We start from the raw sequence: 16,500 nt of genomic DNA, 5'->3' as shown, positions 1-16,500 counted from the left end.
CTTAATCCCAGAATGTCACTGAAGTTCATTAGGGAAATTCGCAGGGAGGACAGGCTTTGGAGAAGGGTGGCAGATATCGTCTCCAAGTTCCCTACAGATTATAAGCATCCTGACTTATTACAATTCCTTCATTGTTAATGGAACTTCCAACCTAGCAGCACCATGAATGCACTTGCACCTGATGGAAGGAAGGACCATCATATTCCAGCTGAAGGTTAATTAAGGAGGGGCAACAAAGTCTCACCTTCCCAGCTGAATCATCTAAGGCTGATTTGTGAAGCTGGGTAGTGGTGCTGCAATGTCCATGTGATGTTCCTTCACTCTTCTGACCTACTGTTCAAGTTCAATAAACTTTGCCTCTATCTCCTGCAGATGATGGCCGATTACACAAAGCTGTATTGGTTGGTTCTAGCAGTCATATCATAGAGGAGAAGAAATTATTCAAAAATATTCAACCCATTCAGAATCTCCTACACTATCAGGTATGAAAACAATCATAGGGTTCAAATTTTATCCAGCTGATTCTGAAGATGCAGAAAGGAACCTACTGTTCAGTTTCTCGCACAAGAACAGCTTTTTTTGACTTATCATCTCTTTCCTTGTCTTGCTGTGAGGATAGGGCCAACCTCTGATTATTTTTACTTGAATATGAAGATCAGGTATGTACTCATTACAATGTTCATCACTTGCTGATGAAAAGAAGCAAAGGTTGATGGCCAACTTATTGCAAATGAATATTTGGAGATCAGCTAATCAGTAATCTGAGCTGAGACATCTGTCAGGAACTGAAAAAAAAATTTGTATTTCCTGGTGTAATTCCCCATGGCTTCAATTAAGAATATCTTTAAAACACAGGAATTCCAATGTTGCATCGTAATTCATTAAAAGATCCTTCTCTACAAATAAGACTAATTGTCGGTGGGATAATTCTTTATTAATATTTGCCTTCCTTTATCTCCTCTGAGGCAGCAACTCCTAAACCCTGGGTCTCCACAGCCTGGGGTGGCAGGCATCCAGATTCCCTTCAAGTTATAAGCCATCCTGACTTTTACCATTCCTTCATTGTTACTGGAACTTCCAACCTAACAGCACCATGGATACACTTTCACCAGATGGGTGACAGTGTTTCAGGAAGGACCATCGTATCCTCGCTGAAGGTTAATTATAAGGGTGGGCAATAAATTTTCACCTTGCTAGCAATACCCATGTACCAAGAATAAAATTCAAAAGCAAGGATTATACTCAGTCTCAGCAGTCATGAATCGGGGCGAGAGGGGGAGGGATAGGGAGAAAACATCCAGGGTTTCTGCTGCAGGTTTCTGTCCAGTGGCTATTGGTTGGGAAGGGGATCAAACTCCACCCTGATGCCACTCAGTAGATGAACAGGTTCAGCACATAGAATTGCACCAAGGTCACCCACATCAGGAGAGAACTTGTTACATATGAAATAAAAGAGCAGGTCCCATTGTAAAATGAGAGATGGTGGTGTGCTTCAGCACAGATTGACTTTAAAATAGTTATCAGTCTGATCTGAATATTTCCAGCATTTTGTGTTTTTATTCTAGTTATCAGCATTCTCTTTATTCTTGTCCAGGGCTTTCTTTATGTTGGTTCTCCCAGTGAAGTTACTCAGGTTGCAGTGGCAGATTGCGATCAATACAAGACCTGTTATGACTGTATCTATGCCCGGGATCCCTACTGTGTTTGGAGTAAGGCAACATCTCGATGCAAGTTGTATGAGAAACCTTCTTTGAACAAGTATGTATATGTGTGTCTGGCTCTAAAGTAAAATAAACTAAAGGCTAAAATTGAACCATGGGGGGGAGGGGTGGTGGGAGTGGCTGCAGTGTTATCTTTTATCAATTATTGCCACACATCTAAGACCAGATTCATTAAGCCAACCCTAAGACTGTTGAGGTCAGTAGGCTCCAACAACTACTCTAACAACAGCTACTTCCATTGATAAAACTTGGGCAAACTCAAATTTATGAACATCAAGGGGAGGCTAAAAGAGCTAAATGCTGAAAATATTGAAATGCAAGCTGATATTTCATTTATATAAAACCAGAAAATGCTGGAAACACTCTGCAGGCCAGACAGCATCTGTGCAGAGAGAAACAACTCTTTCCACAGCTTATTGCCATGTCTGCTGAGTGTTTCCAGCATTTTCTGGTTTTATTTCAGATTTCTAGCATCTGCAGTTTTTGATTTTCATTTACTGATATTTCACTGATCCTCAGTAGTTGCAGATCTCTGAATTTCTTATGATAAATCTTTCTGTGCATTTGAAACTTTACAGCCAAGATATACTGGTGGAGAAAGTCGACTTTAGCTACTAGGTTAAACGTCATCAGATGCCAATTGTACTTGGCCTCATTCTGTTCCATTCCAAGTCGCTGCAATTTTCTTTAATAGTTCAGGCAACTTCCTTGTAATTCTCAGTTATACTTAAACATGATTTTTATACTCAAGCACAGAAAGGAAGATTTCTCCTGCGTTCCTACTGAGAATTCCTAAGTTTACCAGTATTTACAATGAAGATAGGAGAATCCGAAACTGTCAAGAATGGGGATGTGGAGGTCCTGTCTGGCTTAATTGCAGGATTTCATTCACATTATTTAGCTCAATGTCCCTCATTGCAATATTGCTGCCTAGCGGTGCATACCAGAGGTGGTGGTGGAAGATGGGAAAGCAGTGGCTGGAGGCATTATTTGGGGTGATTGGGGCAGGGAGAGCTTGGGAGATGTTAAGAGGTTGTGAAAACAATTAAGAGTTCCAATCTTTATTTTGCATTCTGTATAAAGTACATAGTGTTGATTAGAAACTAAGGAGCAGGATATTATTAATCAGTGCTGGTGCATTCATTGAATCATACAGAATGGAAACAGGCCTTTTGACCCACACCAATCATTAAGCACCCATTTGCACTGATGTACACTAATCCCATTTTATTTTCCTCACATCCCTAGGTTCTACCTCTCTCCTACACACTAGGAGCAATTAAGAGAAAGAAAAAAAAGTTATTGTTTCAGGTGGTTGACCTTTTATTAGTTTATTCTCTTTCTCCCTCCACCCTTGATGCCTGATCTCCAGCATTTTCTGCTTTTATTCTAAAAAGTGTCAGGTCCCCAAATAAAATACAATGTATCTGACAGTTATTAAAACAAAAAGGCCTTATTTTAAATTCATATAGATTCAAAGAACTGAAGGCAAATTTAAGTCTATTTGACTAGCTCAGATTTATTTGTAGTCAGAAAATCCAGCCAATATTATTAATGTTCAGGACACAGGAGAAAACATGCTAAGGATAATGAAGGAAAGTCAGACATTGGGACAAGCACTGGAGAATCGATGTGGTCAAACAAGTATATTCTCAGACAGCTGGAAGCTGTTTCTTTGATGAACTGACTGCTACACCTCTAGTGGCTGAAATATTACTATGCAAGTGCTTTTTATAATTGTTGTAAAATGTTCATCCAACTCAAGCTTTTATATCTTTTAAGAGTTTCTCTTTTATTTTCCATATGTGCAAGTCATAACTGCCCAAGATGTATTGTTACTCATGGGATATGTGCATCACTGGTTTTCCCCATTCCCAGTTACACCTGTCTTGCTAAACCATTTCCGAGGGCAATTAAGAGTCTCCACTGTAGATCTGATTGATATGGGTCAGACTGAATAAGAACAGTTGGACATTAGTTAGGTAGGTGGGCTTTCACATCAGTCCAGTATTGCCGTTGTTATCATTGTGGGCACTAGATTTTTAGTATCTGATTTATCACTTGAACTTAAATTTCCCACATGCCTGAATAGGCTCTGAACTCGTCTCCAGGTCAATGGGGCAAACCTGTGGTTAGTAAGCTAGTAACTTAACTGTTATTGCAGAGGACAGCTGGGGACTTGCTTTAATAGTGGATCCAAAGGACAGTATTTCTGACAATGCAGTATTCCATCTGGTACACTGGAGTCTCGGCCTAGATTTCCATGTTGTCTCAGGACTCAAAGATGCACGTGCTACAACTTGAGCTGTACTTCTCGCTGACCAATGGTATTCCTTCCATCTGTGATTCTCCAGCTGCTCTCTTATTGACAAGCTTTGTAACTGACTTCGAACTGAAATTAGAATCCAAGTTGCTAAATATTTAAACAATATATAACAGTTTGAAACAATATATAACAGCTTGAATCATCAGTAAACAATTTCAGAAGGAGATGCCAATCAGTGTCATTTGGAGATTGAAATAAATCCGAGGCAAATAGTTCTGGCCATTGTGCCTGAATGATAGTCAAAGTGGCCATTATAGCACCAATGTGAAGCTCACGGTGAACAATTCAATCTCTGACTTACACTGTCCACAACTCAGCAGTAGTCGACAGAGGAGACATTTGTATCATGTTTGCACAGGTCTGAGATTTGACCACAATTGTGGACCATCTAGTCCTTCCTCTGGTGGTTTAGAATTAAAATCATCACCACTCCATTGAAAGTGGTATCAGTGTGTGTAAGGTGGTGTGACAACTGGAAAAACTTCAAATGATACTGAAATGGATTCCATAATATTGGATTGAATCTGGATATTTTTGTTACTTGCAGTGACTTCTTACAAGATATTAAGAAAGGCAATGCTGCAGGATTGTGCCCACCACAGACAGGTAATAGTGGTTACATGTGTTGTGTGAATATTATCCAACAAAACCCGAGACAAATCAACGTCTTTGTAGTTCAAACTCGTATACGCTTCCTGTGTATGTTTTACCTTGCACTTGCTATGTGCCTGATGGATTCACACCTGATAGCAAAGGATTTTATTCTTCTGGAAAGTAGGGATAATTGGCAGCATCCATGTCACCACCTCTGTAGGCATTACTGAGATAGTTATAGAGTTGTCAGGAGCTGCTGTATGCTGGAAGTGAGAGGAAAAGAAAAGCCTCTTTGAACAACCCAATCAGATACAAGGATTAGCTGTCACGTTGATGGGGAATGGATTTGGAGTAAATTAGAAATCTGTCCTTGAAACTGAGTTCCAATTCCAATCCAGCTAGATGGGATGATCCTGGGAAATTGCATCAAGTATTAACATAAGCATGTTATCCTGTCATATCCAAGACTTCAAATATCTTTTAACATTGAATTCAAGTTTGAACTAAATCCAACAGATTGACATTGACACTATTTGTGCAGATTAAGGGTCATAGCTGTAAATTTGGATCAGGTCGGGAAAGGTTTGAAGTGGGGTAAGCTATTGGCCAGTTATTTCTTCTGGCCCTAGTTTTTGTTTTTAAGCCATGCCCTACTTTTGTCCAATGCCACAAATGTACAGATTTTAGCTCCATGGATTTGTTTCTGTATATATTTTGGTAATTACTTTGGATCTGGGTTGCAGCTCTTGCCCTTTCCACTGACAAATTCTTCACCTGTAACCGAGGTGGGGTTTGTAATTTGGGGATTGCTTAAATTTTGGTGAATTAAGAGTTAAATTGGTCAGAGTTGATGTTATTTTTAATAATTTAACTTTTTTTTCATCTTGATATTTGCTGTGCTAATATTTTCCTCCATTTAAGAAGCTGCAGAAGAAATTGTTCTGGTCATCGATCATCATTCAGATGTGGTGCTCAATTGTAAGCCCTCCTCTTCAAAGGCCCACTGTGAGTGGCTGACTCCTAACAAGAACATTACGATTGATTCCTATAGTTCAGGACTCCTAGTGACAGGAAATGCACTTGGCAATTATGACTGTTATTGCCATGAAAATGGCATCCGTCAGATGGTGGTGTCCTATCATCTCACATCCAGGCGATCACGGATGGCGTTGATTGTGTTGATTTTGCCTATTGCATTTGTTGCCGTAGTTGTCTTCTTTATTGTGAACTCTAGGACGTCTTAATTTTACCTGCTCGTTACAGTCCATGTTCTCCAATTAACTGAACCTTGCCTTCTCTCTGGATACTGGTTTGGCCAACCTTGATAACAAGGTTTATTTGTCACTGACCAAAGCACATTTGAGCACAGCCAATGGGGTCCATCTCAAGTACCCTCCTCTGCCACTATCGGGACAGTAAAATAGATTTTGTATCAGTACTGCCTAAATAACACTGACAGTGCAGTTGGCTCCATTTTTTTTTAAAAGGAAACCTAAAACCAAGTGTCTAAAGGGTCAAGTTAAATCAAGCAGTTGGCCCCTTTTAAACATGAAACACATCCCACGTGACAATTTTCCAGAACTCTCAAATCTGTGCGGCTGTCAATGCAGAATACCTCAGAGCTCCTCTGCAGCCATAGCTTGACTTGCTGGCAACAAAGCTGGTGCGGTCTTTTAGTCTAGTGAGCTGCATCAAGGTACCTGTTTGGCAGTCAGCTGTTGCATTGACTGCCAAACTTTGAATTTAAATGACACTGGGGTTAGAAAATCATAGGGGCTGTGTCCTTCCTGAAAGAGAGGCTGACTAGTGAATTTCATCCAAAGATATGTGGAAAGTATAAAATTGACCAATCTGTTTTGCAAAGGTTAGGTCTCAAGCAAAAGATGTCAAATATAAAATTCTTTTTAGAATGGAGAAAATAAGTGTCTTATTTATAAATGACACTACGTACCTGTTGATGTAATGTGTTTATGCTTTATGACTTTTTTAAAGAAAAGCATAGAAACTTGGTACTGTTCTATCAACATGCCCTTTTAAGGAACTCTTTATTCAGATTTTGTGTCTGTGACAATGTGCACAACTGACGTACTTACGTTACATTTGTTAACTGTGAAGGTGATCATGGTTATTCTCTGTTTGAGAAGACGATCCTTTTTTTTTGTTCAGAACTGGAAAAAGAATGAGCTTTTTGGTTCTATGACACTGGAGTCAACGTTGGTTCCATTTTGCTTTTAGTGTGTTTGATCAATTTTTTTTATAATTTATTTCTCATACATTAAACTTACAACTTTAAAATGCATTTAGTTATTGATTGACCAAAAGCACTCCAAGTTTGGTTGTCATGGAAAATGCATGTGTACTGACAATTCCACAAGTTTTGTCAAATTTGCCTGCACTTCCATGCTACATTTAGGAGCAGTACTTTTTCCATAAGGGGAAAAAGGTATAACATCAGTTGGTACCAATTTAATAAGTGTGGTATGTCACCAATTACTCCCCGTGTGCTGCTTCAGTATAGAAGCTTCCAAATGGTCTTTGCCTGCTTCTGAGGAGATGCTGCCTGCCTGTATGGAATGAGGCACACAGTGGGGGGAAAAAAATGCTGCTTTGCAAAATGTAAGTACTTTAATAAATAAAATAACTTTGTATGTTCTTTCAAATAACCAGCTATCCTCCCACATCTTGGCAAATGAATGAATGATATAAAGATAAAGAGACACAGTGTTAGGAGTGCTGGTTAATGAAACTATGATTTTTAAGACGAGCGTTTGAATCAGGACATTGAATGTCGGCTGCGATCCCTCTCGACAGGGACAACTTGTGGATATGTGCCAAGAGATAGCAAGCTGTGTGATTTGAATGAGACAGTACACTCTGGAACAGTAAAGTTGCTGAACCCATGAGATTTCCATACAATTAACTTGCCTAAAGAATATGGAAAATGGAGAGAGGAGTTTGCACTCTACATTTTGCTGGCTGTGGCAGATAAACTAGAACAGATAAACATTACTGTATCTTGTTGGTCACAAGGACAGAGGATTGTACCCTACCATAAATACTTCAGATGAGATCCTGAACAATGTACTAACTGCATTACATATTGTATCCATCTAAGATGTGAAAGTGTTGACTATTGCCAGTTCTTTACATTCACCCTGTTAGGGATTCGGGAGTTATGGAATTATGTGAATATAGCAGGAATTAATTCAAACAAGAACTAGTCTTCAGTTCTTAATGTAAATTGCAAGCAGTAATCAGCTTGAAGTTAAAAGGACAGCTTTGTGAACAACCAGTACTGTCTAAAGAGCACAGGCTGCTGGCCCACAGCCGGGGGTAGGCTGCTCAGGAGATGTGGTTTGCAAAGTGATGTGACCACGAGACGTCCTCGTCTGCATCAGTCAAACGTAAGACAATGGAGGTGTTGTAGCCGAACACGGCGCGTGGCAGAAAAGAAAACGCAGAGATGCGGAGGCTGGACTGGAGCACACTTTACTGACTGAAGCAAAGCGCATGTGCTTGCGAAAGGACCCGAGAGCCTCTCTGGTGGAAGTGACGTGAGGCCCCTGCCGGAAGGCCCGCCCCACGGTTAGTCTACATCGCACTCCCGCGCATGCGCCCGCGGCCACTGATGGTGGTTCGAGTTCTGTGGGTCCGGGCTGCTACACCACCCCCGACCAGAATCGCCCATCAGGGTCGTGGGACCCCCAGTCTGTGTGTTCACCATGGGTGGGCTGCCCTGCCGGTGCGGTGAGGGCACCTTCACGGGCTGCCCAATGTCCAAATGTGCCGGTTTGAGGCGGTGCACTGTGAAGGTCTCCTCGCGGCCACCCACCTCCACGACACGCGTAGATCCGTTGTGCCAGATCACCTTGAAGGGTCCTTCGTACGGCCTCTGTAGAGGGGACTTGTGCATGCCCCTGCAAATGAAAACGTACTCACAGTCCCAGAGATCCCTAGGGACAAAGGACGGCGTAGTGCCATGTCTGGAGGTCGGAACCGGTGCCAGGCTCCCCACCTTGTCCCGCAGCTTCATCAGCACTTCCGCCAGCGTCCCTGCTGGACCTTGGGCCTCTGGCACAAACTCACCCATGATCATCAGGGGGGTGCTGTAAACCAACTCCGCCGAGGAGGTTCCCAGATCCTCCTTGGGGGCCATGCGGACGCCTAGTGGAACCCAGGGAAGCTCATCTGTCCAGTTGGGCCCTCTGAGACGCGCCATCAGGGCTGACTTGAGGTGCCTGTGGAACCGCTCGACCAAGCCGTTGGCCTGTGGGTGGTACGCCGTGGTGTGGTGTAACCGGGTGCCCAGGAGCTGCGCCAGTGCTGTCCACAACCCTGACGTGAACTGTGCCCCTCTGTCGGAGGTGATGTCCGCTGGAAGTCCAAACCTGGCGATCCAGTTTGCGATGAGCATCCTGGCGCAGGACTCTGTGGACGTGTCCGCTAGGCGGCATGGCCTCCGGCCATCTGGTGAACCTGTTGACCATGGTGAAGGTATACCTTGTGCCCCGGGAGACGGGCAGGGAGCCGATGATGTCCACGTGGATGTGCTGAAACCTGCCGAGCGTCGGTTGGAACTGCTGGAGGGGAGCCTTCACGTGCCGCTGGACCTTGGTGGTCTGGCAGTGTACACAGGTCCTGGCCCAGTGTCGAACCTTCTTGCGCAGACCGTGCCAAACGAATTTGTCTGATACCAATTTGATGGATGGGTGGGCCAGGCTGTGTAGCGTGTCAAACACCCGCCGCCTCCATGCTGCTGGTACCACGGGCCGAGGTCTGCCAGTCGACGTGTTGCACAGGAGCCGAACCGCTGTTGGGCTGATGGGACTTCCTCCAACTGGAGTCCTGAAACGGTGGTGCGATAGGCCGGGATCTCGGTGTCCGCTTGTTGTGCCTGCGCCAGCGCCGTGGGGCTGAGGTGGTCACTGAGTGGATGTGGGGACGAGACAGCGTGTCGGCGACCATGTTGTTCTTCCCCGCGATGTGGCCTATGTCGGTGATGAACTCCGAGATAAACGAGAGGTGCCTCTGCTGCCGAGCCGACCATGGGTCCGATACCTTTGCAAGGGCAAAGGTGAGGGGCTTGTGGTCTGTATACGCGGTGAAATCCCGTCCTTCGAGGAAATACCGGAAGTGCTGGATAGCTAGGTAGAGTGCCAGCAACTCCCTGTCGAAAGTGCTGTACTTCACCTCTGGTGGTCTCAGGTGTCGGCTGAAAAAGGCGAGCGGTTGCCACTGGCCCTCGATGAGCTGCTCCAGGACTCCGCCAACCGCCGTGTCGGAAGTGTCAACTGTAAGCGCCGTGGGTGCATCGACTCTCGGGTGTATTAGGAGGGTCGCCTTTGCCAACGCCTTTGCCAACGCCTCTTTGGTTTGCTCGAAGGCTTCCGTGGACTCCGCGTCCCATTCCATCTCCTTGGCCTTGCCGGCCATCAGACCGAACAAGGGTCTTGTGATGCGCGCCGCCGCTGGCACGAACCAATGGTAGAAATTCACCATCCCCACGAACTCTTGCAGGCCCTTGACTGTGCTGGGCTTGAGAAACTGGTGGATGGCCAGAACTTTGTCCGGCAGAGGGGTGGCTCCATGCTGGTTGATCCTGTGGCCCAAGAAGTCGATTTCTGTCAGCCCAAACTGGCACTTTGCCGGGTTGATTACCAGTCCATGGTCGCTCAGGCACTGGCAGAGCTGGCGCAAATGTGCCACATGCACTTTGCGTGACTTGCTGGCCACCAGGATGTCGTCTAGGTAGATGAAGACGAAATCCAGGCCTTGCCCAACCGAGTCCATTAGCCCCTGGAAAGTCTGAGCGGCGTTCTTGAGGCCGAAAGGCATCCTTAGGAATTCGAACAACCCGAAAGGGGTGACGAGGGCTGTCTTGGGCACATCGTCGGGGTGCACGGGGATCTGATGGTGACCCCGGACCAGGTCGATTTTTGAAAAGATGGTCGCCCCGTGGAGGTTGGCCATGAAATCCTGGATGTGAGGCACTGGGTATCTGTCGGCGGTTGTGGTGTTGTTGAGTTTCCTGTAGTCCCCGCAGGGCCTCCAACCTCCTGCGGACTTGGGAACTATGTGCAGCGACGATGCCCAAGGGCTGTCCGAGCAGCGGATGATCCCCATCTCCATTTTCCAGAACTCCTCCTTGGCGAGGCGGAGCTTGTCAGGTGGAAGCCTAGGGGCCCCAGGCGTGCAGCGGTGGTCCTTGTATGGGAATGTGGTGCTGCACGCTGTGCTTGGGACCGGTAGTGGAGAACTGTGGGGTGATGATGGAGGGGAAATCCGCCAGCACCCTGGCGAACTCATCACCCGAGAGTGTGACGGAGTCCAGGTGGAGAGCCGGGAACTGGGCTTCCCCGAGCTGGAAGGTTTGGAAAGTCTCGGCGTGGACCAAACGCCGGCCTTTCAGGTCGAGCAGAAGACGGTTGGCCCGTAGGAAATCCGCCCCTAGTAACGGCCGCGACACCACTTCTATGGTGAAGGTCCAGGTAAAACAGCTGGATCTGAAACGCAGCAGGACGGTACGCGAGCCGTACGTGTGGATGGTGGTGCCGTTTGCGGTGATGAGGTCGGGGCCTAGGGCTGCGGTACGGGGGTCCATGTTTGAGGGGGGAAAGACACTGATCTTGGCCCTGATGTCCACCAGGAAACATCGCCCGGAGTGTCAGTCCCAGAGGAACAGGAGGCTGTCGTGATGGCCAGCCGTCGAAGCCACTAGTGACGGCCAGCCCCGGCATTTCCCGGAAAGGCATATGGCACACGTTGGATGACAGTGGCACGCGTTTGACCCCCACCTCTGGTAAAAGCACCATTGGTCCGAACCCTCATCTTTGTCCCCCGTGGGTCTTGGCAGTTTCAGTTGTGGGGTCTTGGCCTTAGGCTGCGCGGTTGTGGTTAGGCAGATGGAAGCCGCTCCCCGCTGCTTACTCTGCCACAAAATGTCCGCCCTGGACGTGAGGCTGTGCGGGTCGCTGAAATCTTCACCTGCGAGGAGGAGGCGGATGTCCTCTGGCAGTTGCTCGAGGAACAGCTGCTCGAATAGGAGGCAGGGCTTATGGCCATCCATGAGCGCCAGCATGTCGTCCATCAGCTTGAATGGCTTGCAGTTGCCCAGGCCGTCCATGCGCAGGAGCCAGGCGGCTCGTTCGCGGCGGGAGAGTACAAAAGTGCAGAGGAGGAGTGCCTTGATCTTAGTGTACCTGTCCTCCGTAGGTGGATGGTGCAGGAAGTTGATGATCCGGACTGCCATGTCCTGGTCGAGCGCGCTGACCACGTAGTAGTACCGTGTGGCGTCGGCTGTAATGCCTCGGATACTGAACTGGGCCTCAGCCTGCTCGAACCAAACATGGGGCTGAACGGCCCAGAAAGTCGGGAGCTTGAGCAAGACTGCGTTGTGCGAGTCGTTGGGATTTACTTCGCGGGTTCCAGATGCCGTCTAGGAGCGTCGGGGTCACCAAATATAGCCGAACGCGGCATGTGGCAGAAAAGAAAACGCAGAGATGTGGAGACTGGACTGGAGCATGTTTTACTGACTGAAACAAAGTGCGCGCGCTTGCGGAAGGGCCCGAGAGCCTCTCCAGCGGACGTGACGTGAGGTCCCTGCTGGAAGGCCCGCCCCGCAGTTAGTCTACGTCGCACTCCCGCGCATGCGCCCGCGGCCGCCGATGGCGGTTCGAGTTCTGTGGGTCTGGGCCGCTACAGTATCTTAATTATCATACATCAAAATGGGCAACACTGGCCAAGTTATTTTACACCACTGTGACCGAGTTCAAGGAAGCTTCCAGACCAGACTGATATTGTCACTTAGCACATCAAGCATGGTCCCAGGCATATTTGCTTTATCAATAGTTGGGATATTTGTGTACTCAGAGAGTGAGCCCTCACAACATTAATTTTGGGTGCATGGGTTCTCTGTCCTCAGAACCTTTTAGACCATCCTTGTGAATTACTTTGTTCCAGTAAAGGTGTTTGAACATTCAGAGGTGTCTCCCTTTGTAGACATGCAACTCAAAGGAAGCAATGTCAGACTCAAAATATTGAAGTAAATGATGTCATTGTAACTATTGAAATTGTATTGAATCACCTGCTGTTACCTTTGATGTTAAGAGTACAAAAATTTGATGTACTTTTGAGTTTGAGAGACTCTACCGAGAGGGTCTCCAGGAGAATGCCTGCTTGTCGTGATGAATAACGACTTCTATATCACCATCTTCAATATCTCTTTGGTGACTCTGATCACAGTCACAACACACCCCAGCAGCAGGAAGAGTCTTTTGATACTTGCTGAATTGAGTTAATACTGTTTGAGGATAATTAACAAATTTGTAGGATTTAGTTATCAGAGATCAGATTATTTGAGGAATCTGTTAGTCTAGGATGAATGAATAGCTGCTAAGTGAGCGAGGATTAACTCTAGAAAAGGGCACACAGTAATGCAAAACTGTACGGCTGCCCAAAGGGTGGAAATGTCAGATGGTCAACAGAAGGAAGTACATGTGATGAAGTACGAGACCAAAAGGAAAGTACAGCCAATGTTGCCTAGACTTTGCAAATACTGTGAACAGCAGCTTAAATGGCTAAAGAAGAAATACCCTGTCAATAGGAAGGTGTGTGAGCAATGAGGATTGGGAAGTCACTTCTACAGACAGCACATTGAAAGTCCATGGAATGGATGAGATGAGCCATGCAAAGATGGGGTCAGCGTACCAGGTTGTAAGCATGGCCAATTCAGATGTACCTACACTCAGGTATCTGTGCAAGTGAAACCAGTGACACTTCAACGTGACTTGGAAACAATGTGTAATATCCTCCTGAAGCAAGCCATCAATCTTGAGATGGTGCAATTAAAACTAACATGTCATGTACAGTGAAGCTTTCTGGGAGATTTTGCTGAAGGAAGTGAACCCAAAGAATCAAGAGAGCTATGACATGCATTTCTTTACAGAAGACTGGAAAGATGTCATACTTGTTTTTAGAAATAGTGCAGTCCAGCAGATGGGAGCATGACAGGATCATGAAGCTTGTTTAAATATGAGCAACCAAGTCAGTTGTGCAACTCAAACTAGAAGTGCAAAAGGTGCAGAAAGACAATGAGGGGCCAGAGGTCTTTCACCTCTAAGTATTGAGGATGAGGCCCACATCAGATTGATACTTGACATGGAAGGTGCCAGTGTTGATTCTACACACACCCCACCCCAGATCATACAAAATCATGACACAATGGTGTCCCACAATGAAGGAACTGGCACAGGACCAGATCTAGAAGGAATATTGATGACCCAGGTATCTGGAAAACTTTGGACTACAGTAAAGCGCACATTATTTTGGATGTGATTTTCTTTTTTTTCCCTTTTTTCTGTTTCTTTTTCACTATTAAAGCAGGGACGTAATGTGTAATATTGGGTGGTATGGCTAAGAATTTAGCATGTGACCACTTGCTCTTTGTATGCTGATGATACGTTTTTCAGTGTAGTAGATTCAAAAACACTTTGCCACTCTGGAGAAGCTGCCTGCTCCATAGTGTGGGTACATACAGATACAGAAATGCTGCTTTGCACAAGGTAAGCTCTTTATATATCAATGTATCTTTCATGTATACCATACTGCTTACAAACTCGTACAACCCATCATTATGTACATATTTTAAATTGTTTTATCAATCAATTATCTGCGTAAATATGAAATTATACAGTTAACTAATTAATTACAGGCACATGCATATACAGTTTTTGAATTTAAACATAAATTGACTCAGTTTTTTTAGCTCTTTCAACTACAAACTCTACCCAATAAGCTAAACTTTACATCCCTACAGTATTCATTCCAAGTATTGACAGTCCCCATAAATTACCTCTCCAAATAAGCTTTATACGTAACTAATCTCACAGCCTGTACTATTGTTACCTTGATTATGCATAACCATAATCCAACACTAAACTTAACACATGGCAATAATATTTGTTAACTGCTATGACAATCACAATTTTACATTTCCAGTATAATCCCTTAATCTCAAAAAATAATGTTTTAAATTTTAAATCCTCCTTAGGATTCCCTTTGTCACACCTTGGTGTCACTCTGTCTTACATCTTCACTGTGCCTTCCCCTGTACACTGGACTCTTCTACTGTCCCTTCTGAAGTCAGGAAGTTGCACGCAACACAGCCATCAATGTTTTCACCCTCTCCAGCTACAATGTATTGAGGTAACATCAACAAGTCTAGGCCAAGGGTAATCACATTCATGGGTTTTTAGGAACTTTTAAATAACCTCCACATCACAATACATTTGTCCCTCAAGGCATCCAGTTTAATCTGCCCCTATATAACTGCGAGCAACAGAAACCCTTTCTTGAGGCTTGTAAGGTCTCACCACCACAACAGCATCAGGCTGATTTGATTGAAATGACCTTGCTACAACACTCCCTGCTGAACATTCCACCTTATCAATGGATTCTTGCAGTGGGCCAAGCACTCATACTCTGCGGAACTAGGTATCTTGTATCATCAAAACAAATCTAGACCCCTTTTCCAAACTGCTTGCTTCTGAAGACTACAAATATTCATATTGTTCAAAAGATGGCAAATCATTGTTCAAATGATACTTTGAACTCTGGCTGCTCAAAATAGACAGTCCTTCACTTTGTGACCTCTCTCCCTGATCTGAATTTCTGATTTGCTTTACACTGTGCTCTGTAACTTTGCCTTTACACCTTGTGGTGGCCTTTACAGAGGACTCCACTATAGACACTTCCTGCCCAATAATTCCACCACCATTGTGATGCAGTATTTGTTTTACTTCCTGCCCCACAGTGAAGGGAACATGTGCACAATTCTTTCTGGCAGGCACTCGAACAGCCAAACTGCAAATCCCCGAGTTCAAACATGCTCTTCATACTATATCACAAGAGGCAAATTCTTTGTTGATATTACCTACTTGCGCAACAACACACTTCTGGGAATATCATCTTTCCATTCACAGCTATGCAACTCCATCACAGCCCTTGGCTCTATATCACTTGATCTTTTGCAATTCCTTTGGCACTCAACCTATGCATGCAGTGTTCCTTCTTGGGAGGTTCTACAATTAGCTGCTTAGCTCACCTATTAGCCCAGGCTTGACATTCCCCTCCAAATGGATGATCCTCAATTGGTGCACGGCATTGCTACCCATATTGATCACTGGATCAACTTCCATGGATAGAGCTACCAATCCTTGAATGAAGGTAGTCAACACTCGTGTTCTTAAAGGTACACGTACATTCATATATTCTACAGTTTTTACAATGGATTTCAGAATTGTTGATCTCAAGAGGAATTCAGTGGCACAATCTCCTATCCAGCATCTAAGTAAACAACAGGAAGCCCTACCATGATGTACTTCCTGAAATGTACCACATTCAGTCCCATAATTCTCCACAACAGTCGGATCAAAATTCAATCTGTGAAGCAACAGACATCTTATTTAACATAATACAGGAATATAAATAGTATAAAGCTGTGCTTTTGCCGTGATCTCCAAATATAGTTACTCTGTGCCCTGTGACAAATACAAAGAATGCTTTCTGTTTCAAGACAACTGCTCCCTGAAAATGATTGTTAATTTCTTGTATTGTGAAACACTGTCAGGAGTTCAAAGGAGCACATACCTCTTTAATGGTCATAGACATGTCTTTTGAGGTGTTTGCAGCCACAGATGTATAACTGTAATTTCTGTAACAGTGTAGAATGATAATTTCTGTGAATGTTCAGATGTATAATTCTAATTTTTAAGACAGTATCCTGAAATTAAGACAATTAATGAAAACTGCACTTTGCCTCAGGATACTACTAGGATTCTTCATCATGCATATCAGATGTCT

At 44.8% G+C, this 16,500-nt stretch overlaps 1 protein-coding gene across 2 annotated transcripts in view; it reads left to right on the top strand.

The window, feature by feature from the left end:
* Positions 1-9,077, top strand: part of LOC127569875 (semaphorin-4C-like) — a 51,828-nt gene extending 42,751 nt beyond the window's left edge. The window contains exons 11-14 of one of the 2 annotated variants that reach the window (XM_052014864.1): positions 373-482; positions 1,595-1,758; positions 4,595-4,653; positions 5,563-9,077. In XM_052014864.1, the coding sequence (XP_051870824.1) occupies positions 373-482; positions 1,595-1,758; positions 4,595-4,653; positions 5,563-5,885 (656 nt within the window). In that variant the 3' untranslated portion in view covers positions 5,886-9,077. The remainder of the gene's footprint in view (positions 1-372; positions 483-1,594; positions 1,759-4,594; positions 4,654-5,562) is intronic. The other variant, XM_052014862.1, reaches the window with a different exon arrangement.
* The last annotated feature ends 7,423 nt before the right edge of the window (positions 9,078-16,500 follow it).

Source organism: Pristis pectinata, chromosome 4, assembly GCF_009764475.1.
Source record: "Pristis pectinata isolate sPriPec2 chromosome 4, sPriPec2.1.pri, whole genome shotgun sequence".
In the NCBI taxonomy this organism is placed as follows: domain Eukaryota; kingdom Metazoa; phylum Chordata; class Chondrichthyes; order Rhinopristiformes; family Pristidae; genus Pristis; species Pristis pectinata.
Note: the sequence above shows the minus strand (reverse complement) of the source record. Positions and strands in the feature narration are given on the sequence as shown.